This window comes from Garra rufa, chromosome 11 (genome assembly GCF_049309525.1).
Source record: "Garra rufa chromosome 11, GarRuf1.0, whole genome shotgun sequence".
In the NCBI taxonomy this organism is placed as follows: Eukaryota; Metazoa; Chordata; class Actinopteri; order Cypriniformes; family Cyprinidae; genus Garra; species Garra rufa.
In genome coordinates this window covers 48,795,172-48,810,252 of record NC_133371.1, presented here as the reverse complement: position 1 = coordinate 48,810,252, position 15,081 = coordinate 48,795,172, and the positions used below count along the sequence as shown (strand labels likewise).

Here is a 15,081-nt window from a genome sequence, read left to right as displayed (position 1 = left end):
ACAAATAAATAGATAGTACAGTTTGTAGACAAACTTTGATGTTGACTTGAGAGAGGCTAGTCTGAATATTTAATATATAGTTTTCAATTTTAAAATATAGAATTTAAGTTAAGTTAACTTAAGTTTCAGGATTTAAAAGTCATGCAATCCAAAGGCATTGAATTAAATGTGAAATTTTAGAGTATGTGTAGAAAGATTGAAATAGTATTTTCTTGTACAGCATACTCTATTAATTAAAACAAAATAATTTATGCATGCATTTTTAATGCATTGAGAGTTTCATTAAATTTGATTTTGATCTCTTTCTTGTTTAAGTTTTACTGAACTCTTCCTGCAGGCCGAATGTGTGTGGATCCCGTCATCATGCGTACTGCTGTCCTGGATGGAAGACCTTGACCGGAGGCAACCAGTGCATCGTCCGTAAGTCCTCATCAGCTTCCTGTTTGGTGTGTTCTGGTCCAGCACGAGCAAAGGGACGCGCGCTATCAGCGGTGCGACTGTAACGGTGGTGTACAGTGGAGGGCGGGGGTTTGGATGATTGTTTTTTGCTTTGGTCCTGTAAATGAATAGATTGGCAGCGCTCAGGAAGGCTGTGGTGGTGTTGTGTGATTCTGGCGCTCCGCCGTCTCCCAGGCGCAGTGGGTGGGGTGATGTTGTTTACTTGTGAAGGTCAGGCGCTCTAATGGATCTCGGTCACAATGGCCCAGAGTCCCTCTGACCTCCTGACCTCTCACTGACCGCACTTAGCAAGAACATTCCGGTAATAAACAGGGTTTGGACGCATTCCAGATATATGTGCATCGTGTAATCGCATTAATCCGATTAAGCCGATATTTCCTGAATAAGACAGCTGGAATATGCCTCGATGAACTGGAACTCTGTCTCATGGAAAGACCTGGAGCAGGACCAGACCTGAATCTGCACACTTTGATTTTGTGGGATGGATTTAAACCCGCTAGGCGCAAGAGATGTGTAGAATGCTCAGAATATCACCTGTACCTGCATGTTTGTTGACATCTGTCAGAGTCGAAAATCGTTGTTTTTTTCCCTCCTCAGCTATTTGTCGTAGCCCTTGTGGAGATGGCTTCTGCTCCAGACCCAACATGTGCACCTGTCCGAGCGGCCAGATCGCACCCACCTGTGGATCCAAATCAGGTAATTGCCTCTCTTCTTCATCCAGGTGTGCGTCTGTCACACAGGTGGAGTCAGAGAGTAGTACTAGTAGTAGTCATTTTTTGTTTAAATATTTGATCTTTTTTTTTTAGTTATTCTTCGTTTACTTTATTTTTTATTTCTTATGTAATCATATTTTGCATTTAAAAGGCCTTAAAAGTCACACTGTTATACTTCATTATTGTTTTGATGCATGCAATTTTAAAATGTTAATTTTATGACATACTAACAATGCTTTTTTAAAATATTTATGACTATTTTTATACTTATTAAGCATGCATTTTTTAAAGTTTTCATTTTTATGACCATTTTATACTTATGATGCATGCATTTTTTAAATATGTTCTTTTTTATGACCGTTTTTATACTTATTAAGCATGCATTTTTTAAGTTTTCCTTTTTATGACCATTTTTATACTTATTATGCATTTTTAAAATGTTCTTTATGACTATTTTTATACTTAAGCATGATTTTAAAAAATATGTTCTTATTTATGACTATTTTTATATTTATTAAGCATGAATTTAAGTTTTACCTTTTTATGACCATTTTTATACTTAAGATGCATGAATTTTTAAAATGCGTTTTCATTTATGACTTTTTATATTTATTAAGCATGCATTAAACATGCACGTTTTCTTTTTTATGACCATTTTAATACTTAAGATGCATGCATTTTTTAAATATAATCTTATTTATGACTATTTTTATATTTATTAAGCATGCATTTTTGTTTTCTTTTTTTATGACCATTTTTGAACTAACGATTCATGCATTTTCAAATGTTTTCTTTTTATGACTTTATTTATGAATAGCACTGTGAATTTTCAAATATAGAAATATGCTATATAAATAAACGTGATGGCAAATTTAATGGATATTTTGCATACCTTTCATAAACATTTTCATAAGAATTATTTAAATCAAACATTGTGCTTGAAGTCGCACTGATGTCATCCAGTAGGATGCAGTTATCAGTGAACGATCTTAAAAATGGACAAATAATGACCCAGCCGTTTGCAGCGAATGCAAACCTCGCAAGAGTTTTACCGAATATGGTTTGGCATCTTAACGACGAAAAATGTTGAAAGATGGTCATCCGCTTAGGGTGTTGAAAATAATGGTTTAGTGTCCCGATCGTCTCAGATTCTTGTGGTTGTTTTACGGCCGTGATTGTGAATAACAAATATTGTGAATATTAGCTGTGTCTGGATGGGTGTGTGTGATTTGGAGTCCGTCCACAGTCAACAGGCCTCACCCGCCACTCCAGCTCCTCACTGGATCACTGCTGCAGCTCCACGGGGAGGAGACGTTCGTGTGTGTGTGTGTGTGTGTGTGTGTGTGTGTGTGTGTGAACGTGTATGTGCTGTAGTTTGGGGACATGTTTGTCCCCAGATGTGAGCTCAAGCCTCCCTTTGTGGGCGTCCACAACAGGAACAATGATTCATGCACACAATAATAATGTTTTTGTGCATTTCACTCAAGGGTTTGTGTTGGTCTATAATTGCCTTTATACTGAAGGGGTCCCTTTCCTTCCTCATTTTCACTCTCTGTGAAAAAAAAAACTCAATTTCAATGCATGCTTCCTCTTCCAGAAATGCTGCATTGAAAGTAACTAGGGTGTAATGCTGAATCAATTCGTAGATTAATTTGCATGGATTGGAATCGATTCTGAGCATAGTTTTTAACAGCAGGTGGTGCTATAGGCTTGTGCATTCAACTGAGTAATTTAAGTGGTTAAATGTATTTGCACCTTGGCTTTTATGCTTTTGTTATACAACAGTAATGTAAACACAGCCCACTTGAATGCTCTTGTAATTTGCTTCAACCTTTTCAAACTTTATGAATGATTATTTTAGGTTCAAGTGGTGTGTGTGTAAGGAACTGGAAGCAAGCAGAGTATGGCTGTATCTAATCGTTATACCCCTACAAGTATTGCGAGTATTTTTTCAAGTAACTAAAAATAATGCATTACTTTTAAATTTACTTACTTTTTCAAATGAGTAATGCAAGTTACTTTGTTTTCCCATCTATTGACTGACAGCTCTCCTGTCCTCATGTTGAGGGAATTCAGTAGGGAGGTGTAGAGGCGTTTCCTTCTTTACAGTCTTTACAGTTGCCAAATATATAACTTTTACATTTTGTTATTAAACATAAATAAGCAAGCCCAGCTCTAATGACCAAAAGTAACGCAAAAGTAATGTAACACATTAATTTCCATAAAGAGTAATGCAATTAGTTACTTTTTTATGGATTAGCGCAACATTGAGTACGTTTACATGGACAACAATATTCCGATTTTAATGCGATTAAGACAATACTCTGATTAAGAAGCAACCATGTAAACTGAGATTTTTGATTAATTTAATCCGACTAAAGTCATAATCGGAGTAAACACAAATCGAATTAAGACAGGTGGAGTATTCCTATTTTAGTCGCATTATGGAAGACATGTACACACCTTAATCAGACTATTCCCCTTGTAGGACTTTTCGCCACATTTTGTGACAGGATACACACTAATGCTGCGTTCCAGGCAGGTTTTTGAGCTCGTAAATCACATCTTCAAACCACGACTCAGGACTTTGTAGCGTTCCAGGCAAGTCACGCCAAGCATTTATTATTTTTATAGTATTAATAATTTGATTGCAACGTTATATTGTCCTAAACTCAAATTTGCCACCGTGTGCCACTAAACACCGCACTCCTAGAGGCTTTATTGTTGTTTCTCGGGCTATGTCACGTCAGAACTCGGAACTGGGAGTACGTCGTCGATCTAGTACGAGTTCACGGGTGGGAATTCACGGGTTTGAGTGTCGTTCCAGTGCACTTTCACGGGTAGAAGTTTGGAAAAACACGGGTAACGGGTTGTCTGGAACGCGGCATAACGCTCTCAGTTGGTTGCGCTTTGGTTTCATTTTTATTTATTTATTTTTTGCTACAACATGGGCTTAATCAATGCTCATTGCTGATAAATAGCCTAGTTTGTTATCATAATTTTTAGTTTTATGGAAACGTTTTTAACATTCAACCCCCTTTTTCATTAGTATTATTTGTAAGTAGCCTATTTATTTTAATTTTGTGAACGGGATTTCCGCTATTGGAATGTCTTAGGATGCTTTTTACTATCGAATTCATGATCTTGGTTTTGCTTGCATATATAAGGCTACACCTATCAATTTTAAGATTAAAACAAATTCTTAAAAGATGGATTTGTTATTTTTAATTAAACAGCATAACAAAAAGAAATTAAAACTAGCTTATATAGCATTTATTAACAAAAACTAATAAGACGAGGCATGGACTCCATCACATGCTGTTATATGCCGACTAAACAATTTATTACAGGGCGCGCAAACACTGAGCAATCAAAATAATTAATAAAAAAAAATAATAAAAGAAAGCCTCCAAAGCGTAATGTGAGGTAAACGGCAAAGATAACAGGGTTTTCAAAATGAAAACAAACAAAAAAAGTAAAACTAAACTGGCTTTCGGTGACTGTGCTTGCGTGTGGGTTTTTTTTATTTTTTTTTTGGTCCTAAAAACTGACTGGCTCTGAAACGCTCGCTGTATGGATCAGACGCTTTGGAGCAGCACAGCACGCACTCGCACAAATGCGACCACGGCAAATTTTAACTCACACATTCTAAAATATTTGTTGCATATGTCCAGAGCCACTTCAAGCTTTTGTAAAATTAAAACCCAAACATCCAAAAGTCTATAACGAAGATGAACTGATAGCGTCGCGTGTGGACGTAATGATGTGTGTCATTAATCGATCTATGTACTATAACATGTAAAACGAGATCATGAAAGGAATATTCTAAAAGCAACTCATGTAAACAGCTTAATCATATTATTGTCTTATTCAGAATAAGGTCATTAATTAGATTACTGGTGTCCATGTAAACGTAGTCACTGTAAAGCATTACGTTTAAAAGTAACTTTTCTTGACACTGACTGCTTTGATTGGTTAACTTTATCGCACTGTAGCCACGCCCTCCTTTACAGCATGTCATGTGCTTGGAAACTAGAGATGGCAAGTGCTGTGATAGAGCTGTATATGTTTAAAACTATATGTGACCCTATACCACAAAACCAGTTTTAAGTAGCACGGGTATATTTGCAGAAAGAGTCCAAAATACATTGTATGGGTTAAAATAATAGATTCTTCTTTTATGCCAAAAATCATTAGGATATTCAGTGAAGATCATGCTCCATGAAGATATTTTGTAAATTTCCAACCGTAAATATATCAAAACTTTATTTTTATTTAGTAATACTGCTAAGAACTTCATTTGGACAACTTTAAAGACGGTATTTTCAATATTTAGATTTTTTTGCACCCTCAGATTCCAGATATTCAACATAGTCGTATCTCAGCTGTATCTCTGTCCAATTTGTCCAAACCATACATTAATGGAAAGCTTATTTATTCAGCTTTTGGATTATATATAAGTCTTCGTTTAAAAAAAAAAAACCTTAATGACTGGTTTTGTGGACCATGCTCACAGGTTCACTATATTTGACCACCATTCTGCTGATTTCAAATAATTCATGTTTTAGTTCGTTTTAAGTTCTGAAACTTACAGTATGTTTTTATTGTAGAGTAACCTCTCATGTATACATATCAAGAAACCAGTGTGTATGTACAGTAAATAACATGTCTGATGTTTGTCTTCAGTCCAGAACTGTAACATCCGCTGCATGAACGGCGGGACGTGTGCGGAGGACCAGTGTATGTGTCAGAAGGGATACAACGGAGCTCACTGCGGCCAGCGTAAGACACACATAACCCTGCAGCACACATACGGACGGACACGCGACACACCTTAACCAGTTCCTTTTTTCTTATATAGCGGTGTGTGAGTCCGGCTGTCTGAACGGAGGCCGATGTGTCGCTCCAAACCGCTGCCTGTGTAACTACGGCTTCACCGGAGCTCAGTGTGAAAGAGGTGAGATGCACCTAGTGTTTGTTTCAAAGATTTATAAAACATCACAGACTGACATCACTGCATCACCACAGACACAAACCACAGATATACTCTGAATGATGTTTCTCTCTGCATTTCGTGGAACTGTTTCCTCTTAGAAGCCGGTTGAGGGCTGTGTGTGTGTGTGTTCAGGACCTGCTTTGTGGACTCTGATGTTCTGTGGATGTTATTAGCAGCAGATGTGCTGGAGTTGAGTGTTTGTGAAACAGGACAGAGCGTTCTCTGTTTGTTTGCTGCTTGTCTTGTTGGAAATCATATTTATGAGGAAATGGCAAGTGGAAACATCCCTTTATGACACATGCTCATCCTCCCCGCTGGAGCAGAAGACATGATCACGTTAGGAGGCTCGGGTGTGTTTATCATCACCGATGTTCACTGGGGCAACTAAAGACATGTGTGTACTGCATTTTGGGTCAGTTTAAAATGAGTCCTTGTGTATAAACAGGTCAAAGAGTAGAACTTCAGATACTTTCACACAGGTGTCCAGCAGAGGAGCCGCAGGTGTAGAGAATCACATTAAAGGATTACTCCACTTCCAGAATAAACATTTCCTGATAATTTGCCCACCTCCATGTCATCCAAGATATTCATGTCTTTCTTCATGTCAGTTTTTCGACATACCCTAACTGTCTTGAATCGGAGTGCACAGGGCACACATCACAAAGCTAGACAAGCATTTGAGGTAAAAAGTATATAAATTGTAATTTTCTTTAGAAAATAACCGATCGTTTCACTAGATAAGACCCTTATTCCTCGGCTGGGATTGTTTAGAATCCTTTGAAACTGCAATGAAACTGCATTTTTAATCTTCAATCCCTTGAGCACCATTGAAGTTCACTATATGGAGAAAAATTCTGGAATGTTTTCCTAAAAAAAAAACTAATTTCTTTGCGACTAAAGAAAGAAAGACATGAACATCTTGGATGACATGGAAGTGAGTAAATCTTCAGGAATTTTTTATTTTGGAATTGGAGTAATCCTTTAAATAACAACATGCTCAGAAATGCATGAGAAGCTCCAGTCAAATATTGCACTGAAACTGGAGTTTGAGATTGATTGATGGATGGATAGATAGATAGATAGATAGATAGATAGATAGATAGATAGATAGATAGATAGATAGACAGACAGACAGACAGACAGACAGAGTGATATTCTGGTAGATACAGATGTCCAGTCAAACCGTGAGGAATCGTCCATGTACTTGGCCCTGATCTTCTGGTTGTAAAGGGTTAATGGTGTCAAGTGTGTGTGTGATTCACACTCAGCTGAAGTCACATTTTTGTAAATGATTGTTTAATTGGATTTGTGCAGGAATGAGGTGCACAGAGAGCGCAGTGAACACAGACATTCCCAGAGATTTATTCAGCTGATGAACTGCAGGAGATCATGAATTCCATAATGAATCAAGCTTTGCTAATGCGGCCTGTGTGTGTGAGAAAGAGAGAGTGTGTGTGTGTGTGTGTGTGTGTGTGTGTGTGCTGGTGTTCCCTACATGGACCAAATGTCCTCACAAGTAGTAATAGCTGTAAATTTTGACCTTGTGGGGACATTTTTTGGTCCCCATGAGGAAACAAGCTTATAAATCAGACAGAATGAAGTGTTTTGAGATTCCAGAAATGCATGTAGTTTAGAGTGTGGGGTACGGTTTGGTGAAGGGGGATAGAAAATAGAGTTTGTACAGTAGAAAAACTATTATGCCGATGGAATGAATCCATAGTGATAGGAATACCAGTGTGTGAATGTGAGTGTGAGTGTTTACAGTATATGTGTGTGAGTGTGAGTTTTATTGCTCCCAGATGTTGAGCAGTGCAGGGAGTGTCCCCTTCAGACAAACGCACATGACATCACACACACACACACACACACACACACACACACACACACACACACACACACACACACACACACACACACACACACACTCGTGCAGGGTGTTCCCAGTGTTCATATGAAGCAGCAGTTGATCGGCAAGAACATCAGCACTATGAGACTCATGATAATTCATTCTTCATTGTCTACTATAAGTATGAATTAACTATTAATTGTTTAAATAATTAATAATAATATTTATTTTTAAACATTTAAACAAAACATATTTGCCATTACATCAGTTTTGTCGAAATATGTAACGCTGAACCAAAAAAACACCTGAAAAAAGCATTGTAAAAAATATTTTGGCTGGAAACAAGACAAATAATATAAGTAAGAAAAGCATTTTTTGCATTGATTAGCCAAAAAAAAAAACATGTTCAAAGAACATTTTGCTAACATTCCCATTAAGTTATGAAAGTGTTTTTCTCTGAATGTTAAAAGCATAAATGTTTTAAAAACTACTTTTCTAAATTTGATTGTTAAAGGAACATTCCATTTGATCAGCTTTATCAATATGTTAATGTTACTTGTTACTTTTGAATATTCTCTAAACATACTGTGAGTAGTAACATTAAAAAAAAAACATTAAGCGAATATCCAACGTAAACACTTTAGAAAAAACATTCAATGAGCAATTTATACATTTTTTGCTGCTAATGTTTTAAGAACATTATTAAAGCTGTACTGGCAGAACATTTGCTCATAACGTTGACAGAACCTTTCCAGAACATTCTAAGAACGTTCCCTGTTAGCTGGGAGTGTGGTGACTTGTTTTCTGATCAGATTCATTCAGACGCAATGCTGTCAGTGTGAACTCACAAGCATTGAACTTTGGAAGTGTCATGCAAACTAAGTGTTAAACATGTTCTGTGTGTCTCCAGATTACAGGACGGGGCCATGTTTTGCGTCAGTCAGTAACCAGATGTGTCAGGGTCAGCTGACCGGAATCGTCTGCACCAAGACGCTGTGTTGTGCGACAGTTGGACGGGCCTGGGGTCACCCGTGTGAGCAGTGTCCCGCACAACCGCACCCCTGCCGCCGCGGCTTCATTCCCAACCACCGCTCTGGAGCCTGTCAGGGTGAGATGCACACTTTTACACACACACACACACACACACACACACACACACACACACACACACACACACACACACACACACATATATAAACCAGTGTTAGAAGTTAACAGGGCTTGGGCCAAAAATGCCACCAAAATGAACAAAACGCCCCCCAAATTTAAGATAAGAGTTCTAAAATTCTCAATTAAAATGAAATATGAAAATGAATGAAGCGTGTTGATTTCGGCATTACATTTACAGAAGATGCTCATGTTGCGTTAGATTTCTTTTTACACTCAGTGATGGAGCTCTTTAGTTCTTTGCTCACTTTCTTTGTCTCATTTGTTTCCAGTTTGAATAGCTGTTTTGTTTTTAATGCAACCAAAATAACCAACCAAATAACTAAGCTTGATTCATCTTATCTTGTTTTGTTTTTTTTACCTTAAAAGACATTAATAATCATTACTACAATAAAGAACAATAATCAACACTAATGGTTTTGTCATGAGGTCACAGTTTCTAATGAGTTCCTGTTTTTTAATTTTTTAATTTTTAATAATATTATGCAGTTGTTGTGTAAATACCTGTACATGAGCAGCATTAAACAGTGTAAATAATAGTGATATAACAATATAAAAATCTCACGATACGATAGTATCGCAAAGTCCACAATACGTTATTTATTGTGATATTTAAAAAAAACACAAATGAAGAATTGGAAAAATGTAACATTTTGTACATTTTAAAGTTAAATTAGTGCACTAGTGCACTTTGAGAGTTCAAAAGTAACAGCTCCAACCCAGGTTCTTAACTAAGAAAACTTAAGTCAGAAAAAATCTGTGAATTGTCTTGTACCTGAACTTTAAAGAGGACTCAATCCTCTTTAATTTGTGGTATACTGTCTCAGTCTAAATTACATTGACACTGGTGTTTTAGGAAGCCAAACAAATTTGAATAAAATAATAATAAAACCTAAAAGCACATGCAATAAACCAATTCACCGCATTTATTTACTGTGAACAGAGCCGTTCTAAGGCACGAAAAACACCGGATCACAGCTGATTGCCTGAATGAAGTGTGCATTTTGCTTTGAAATGCAGCGAAAACAGGGGATAAAGGGATTAAGCCATATTGTGCTTTCGGTTTTAGTTTGTTTGACAGATACTGTGTCAAAGCATAATGGTCCAAAACATAACCTTAAAGGCCTTTAATGTTAGCATTAGCAGTTTAAATATGTTTAAATATAATTAAATCCATAGTAAATAACCATAAATGCCATGATGCAGCTTCTGTTCCAGCTTTGGTGTTTAAAGGGGTCATATGATGTTGGTAAAAAGAACATTATTTTGTGTATTTGTTGTAATGCAGTGTGTTTATGCAGTTTGAGGTTCAAAAAACATATTATTTTCCACATACTATACATTATTGTTGCTCCTCTCTGCCCCGCCTTTCTGAAACGCTTTGATTTTTACAAAACTCATCATTGATGGAAACCGAGGTGTTCTCTGATTGGCCAGCTATACGGTGTGTCGTGATTGGCCGAATACCTCAGGCGTGTGACAGAAATGTTACGCCCCTTACCATGCTGTTTCTCGGTGTGACGAGACAGAAACAATCAAACCCATTATAAACCAGGCATTTGTTGCATCCAGTGGGGACATAACTACTGATAATAATGACTCTTACTGTCTTTTTACGCGTTGCGTTAAACATAACATAACACCATGTCTGTATTTGCGATCGTAGAACAAGAAACAACAAGCACTACTCTACACTGACCAAAACTGGTGTTTGAATAGTCAGTAAGGAATTCTTTAAACATGAAAACGTACTTACAGGCTGTGAGTCAGAAGCGCAGACTGTTCTTGCAACATTGGAATTGCCCCACTTTACAGCCTTAACCCTTGGTGTACTTTCGCTTTTGCTTTCTCAATGAAACACATGCATCTCCACAACATGGCAGCTGCAACACTACTACAGCCGCTAAAAGTTACGCCTTCTTTATTTCCATATACAGCAAGGCGTGTTTGAACGAGCCATTTTAGAAAGGTGTGGCTGAGTCTTAACTTTTTTAATAAATATCTCTTTGGTTTTAAAACTTTAAGCTTTGCAACTTTAAAGATCTTATCTATGCACAAACAGCTCGTAACACTCCAAAGACAAAGGAAAACAAAAAAAACGCATCATATGACCTCTTTAATGTTGTGATTATTTAAAGTAATTGGTTCAATTTATGTATTTGACATAAAAACTACCTTGTAATTAATGAGGTATTTATAAAAGGTAGAAGGTGAAAATCCACTGGAGCAAATATTGCTGGAAAAGTTAATTTCTGACCCTGACATAGACATACACAGAGACAGACGGACAGTTCACTCTAATTGAGTCAGATTGGTTTTGGTTCTAATGCAGGAATGCTCGCAGTCATGCAAACAAGGACACACTGTCAGAACACATAGATGCACGCCTCAGCGAACCAGACGATCCCACAACACACACACACACACACACACACACACACACACTGATCAAGATCTACACTTATCAGAGCAAACACACAGATTGAACACACACTCACACACTCTGACTGTAAACAAGTCGCTCAGATGATGCACCTGTTGATCTGAGCTGAAGGTTGATGGGAGCAGTGCTGGGGTAAGATGGGCCGGTCTGTTCCGGTCTGTGCTGCAGGTCTTGTCACAGACCAGCTCCGGTGTGTGTGTGTTGTGTGTGTGTGTGTGTGTGTGTGTGTGTGTGTGTGTGTGTGTGTGTGTGGTTTGGCTGTGACTGTAATTCCTCCAGCTGGGTAAATTCTTTTATCGTCTGGCTGTCTGAGTCGCTCTGGGAGGGTGAGCGTGGGCTCGTCTCGCTTTCGTCTCCTCTCTCTCTCTGTTTGGTCTCACACTTCTCCTCAAATTAATCAGGGTTTTATCTTGTCCCTTAATATTTCTTACCTATTTACGCTTCTCCCTGCTCCTCACTGTCTCTGTGTCTCTGTCTATGTGTGTGTGTGTGTGTGTGTGTGTGTGTGTGTGTGTGTGTGTGTGTGACTCAGAGCTGCATTCTTGTGTGTGTGCTGCAGGTGTGTGTACAGTATCACTATCACAGTGGATATTAACCTACACTAGACTGATGGGATAAACACGTCTGACTGCACTAGTAGTCTCCATTACTGTTCAAAAGATTTAAAGAACGTATTTTTTATTCAGAATATTGCATTAAACTGATCAAAAAGTGACAGTAAAGAAATTCCAGAAGATTTCTATTTCAAATAAATGTGTTTTTTTTTACTTTCTATTCATCTGTGAATCCTGGAAAATAAAATGTATGACATCTTCCACAAAATATTGTGCAGCACAACTGTTTTCAACATTGATAATAATCAGAAATGTTTCTTGAGCAGCAAATCAGCATATTAGAATGATTTCTGAAAGGATCATGTTCACTGAAGATTGGTGTTACGATCCTGAACACTACAAAAAAAAGATTTTCTTACATATTTTTTGTCTTGTTTTCTAGTATAAATATTTACAAATTCTTAAATCAAGATGCATTTATTTTACAAGTAAAATGAAGATATTATGTCTTGTTTTCTGAAAAATTATTAAATTTTGTCATTTTTTTGCTAAAACATCTGCCAATGGGGCAAGAAATTTTTTTTTGGTTAGCCTTTGAATTAAGATTATTTTTCGTACCCCATTGGCAGAGATTTGTGCTTGTTTTAAGCAAAAAGTGTGATACTTTTTTCTTTGTAAAACAAGATTAAATATCTTAAGTCATTTTACTTTTCAGGTAAATGCATTCAAGAACATTTAAATATTTATACTAGAAAACAAAGAAAACTAAATTAAGAAATTCATTTTTTGCAGAGAAAATATAGCATTGATCACAGAAATCAATTACATTTGATCATATATTCACATAGAAAACAGCTGTTTTAAAATATAATAATATTTCACTGTTTTACTTAAATATACTTACTGTATTTAATGTATTTTTTTTTTAACTAATAATGGTTAGCAGAAGATACTACTTTCAAAAACAAAAAAAAATTGTACTGACCTCAAACTTTTTTTTTTTTGCTGTATTGTGGGTAAAACAGTTTTATTTATTCAGTTGGAAGAACATCTGACTGTCTGTACAAAAAGTCACATGATCTATAACTCTTGTTTACTTCCATGTGATTAGTCATACAGAAATAGAGCACAATCTGAAGATTATGGTTTGTTTATGTCTTAACTCTTTGCTCTGCTTTCAGCCTCCACAGACGCACATGAAGCGTTGCGACATGAGACCGGAGTGCTGATATTTCGTCCTCATGTTGTTCTGTTTTGAATTATACACACTGATTTGAGTGCATCTGTTGTGTTGTTGTTAAACCATTTCCTCTCTCTCTCTCTCTGTGTGTGTGCGCAGATGTGGACGAGTGCCAGGCCATTCCTGGACTCTGTCAGGGGGGAAACTGTGTGAATACTGTGGGCTCATTTGAGTGCAAATGCCCTGCTGGACACAAGTTCAACGAAATCACACAGAAATGTGAAGGTAATGATACACACACACATCAGAACTCACTGTTCAGCTCTGCAGATAAAGATTCTCTCTACACACATGAGCTCTCTTTAACATCTCAGATGTTTCTCCTAAACAGCAGTGACATGGAGAATTCAGATTCATATAGAAGTGCAGATGTTCTCAGATGTTTCTCCTGAGAAAAAGCTTATAGTCTCACATCTGTCTCCTCTAGAGTTTCAGAAGACATGTCAACAATGTCTCAAACTGGGCTCAGATATGCCAACATTCTCAGGACGTTTTGGCAAGGTTCTCTCACAAACGTTTTTCCAGTAACGTTAATAGAACGCTCATTTAGCGTCTGTTTAAAATATTATCTGTGACCCTGGACCACAAAACTAGTCTTAAGTTGCATGGATTTATTTGTAGCAATAGCCAACAATACATGGGTCAAAATTATAGATTTTTTAAAGACAAAAATCGTTAGGATATTAAGTAAAGATCATGTTCCACAAAGATATTTAATAAGTTTCCTACCATAAATATATCAGAACTTAAGTTTTAATCAGTAATATGCATTGCTAGGAACTTCATGAGGACAAATTTAAAGGCGATTTTCTCAATATTTTGATTTTTTTGCACCCTCAAGTTTTCAAAGACTTGTATCTCAGCCAGATATTGTCCTAACAATTCTGACAAACCATACATCAAATCTCAGTTTAAAAAAGTTGACCTTTATGGCTGGTTTTGTGGTCCAGGGTCACATTTATGCATAATTCTTGGAAAGTTTTTATGAAATGGTTGGAGTTTAGTCTAATAGTTTTAATTAGACTAGTTTAAAACATACAGAAAATATATTTAAAAGTAACATTCTCAAAAAGTAACAATCTGTGCCACATGATAAAATAGAATGAAACATTTTAAATGTATAAAACCTAAACATTTTGGATGTTCAGACAATGTTCAGAAATAACATTTTGATGACTCACTGGGAACACATTTTTGTTAGTTCAAAAGTCAGATCTCAGTATGAAACACTGAAACAAACAAATGCATCATTTCTCATCAGAAGAAAACTAGTGCTCAGATATGCCATCATTCTTAGGACGTTCTGCCAAGGTTCTCTCATAAACGTTAATAGAACGCTCGTTTAGTGTCTGTTCTTTAATAATGTTACACAAAAACAATATTTGTGACCCTGGACCACAAAACCAGTCCTAATGGATTTATTTGTAGCAATAGCCATGGGGTAAAATTATCGATTTTTTTTTATGTCAAAAATCATAAGGATATTAATAAAGATCATGTTCCACAAAGATATTTAATAAGTTTCCTACCGTAAATATATCAGAACTTAAGTTTTAATCAGTAATATGCATTGCCAAGAACATCATTTGGACAACTTTAAAGGCGATTTTCCAATATTTTGATTTTTTTGCCCCCTCGGATTTTTGAATAGTTGTACTTCAAC

The 15,081-nt window shown here is 36.6% G+C and overlaps 1 protein-coding gene across 1 annotated transcript in view; it reads left to right on the top strand.

Annotated features, from left to right (window-relative positions):
* Window positions 1–1,088: 1,088 nt before the first annotated feature.
* Window positions 1,089–15,081, top strand: part of LOC141345409 (fibrillin-1-like) — an 89,462-nt gene continuing 75,469 nt past the window's right edge. The window contains exons 1-5 of the mRNA XM_073850260.1: window positions 1,089–1,155; window positions 5,859–5,954; window positions 6,034–6,129; window positions 8,925–9,122; window positions 13,518–13,643. Coding sequence (XP_073706361.1) covers window positions 1,104–1,155; window positions 5,859–5,954; window positions 6,034–6,129; window positions 8,925–9,122; window positions 13,518–13,643 — 568 coding nt within the window. The 5' untranslated portion in view covers window positions 1,089–1,103. The remainder of the gene's footprint in view (window positions 1,156–5,858; window positions 5,955–6,033; window positions 6,130–8,924; window positions 9,123–13,517; window positions 13,644–15,081) is intronic.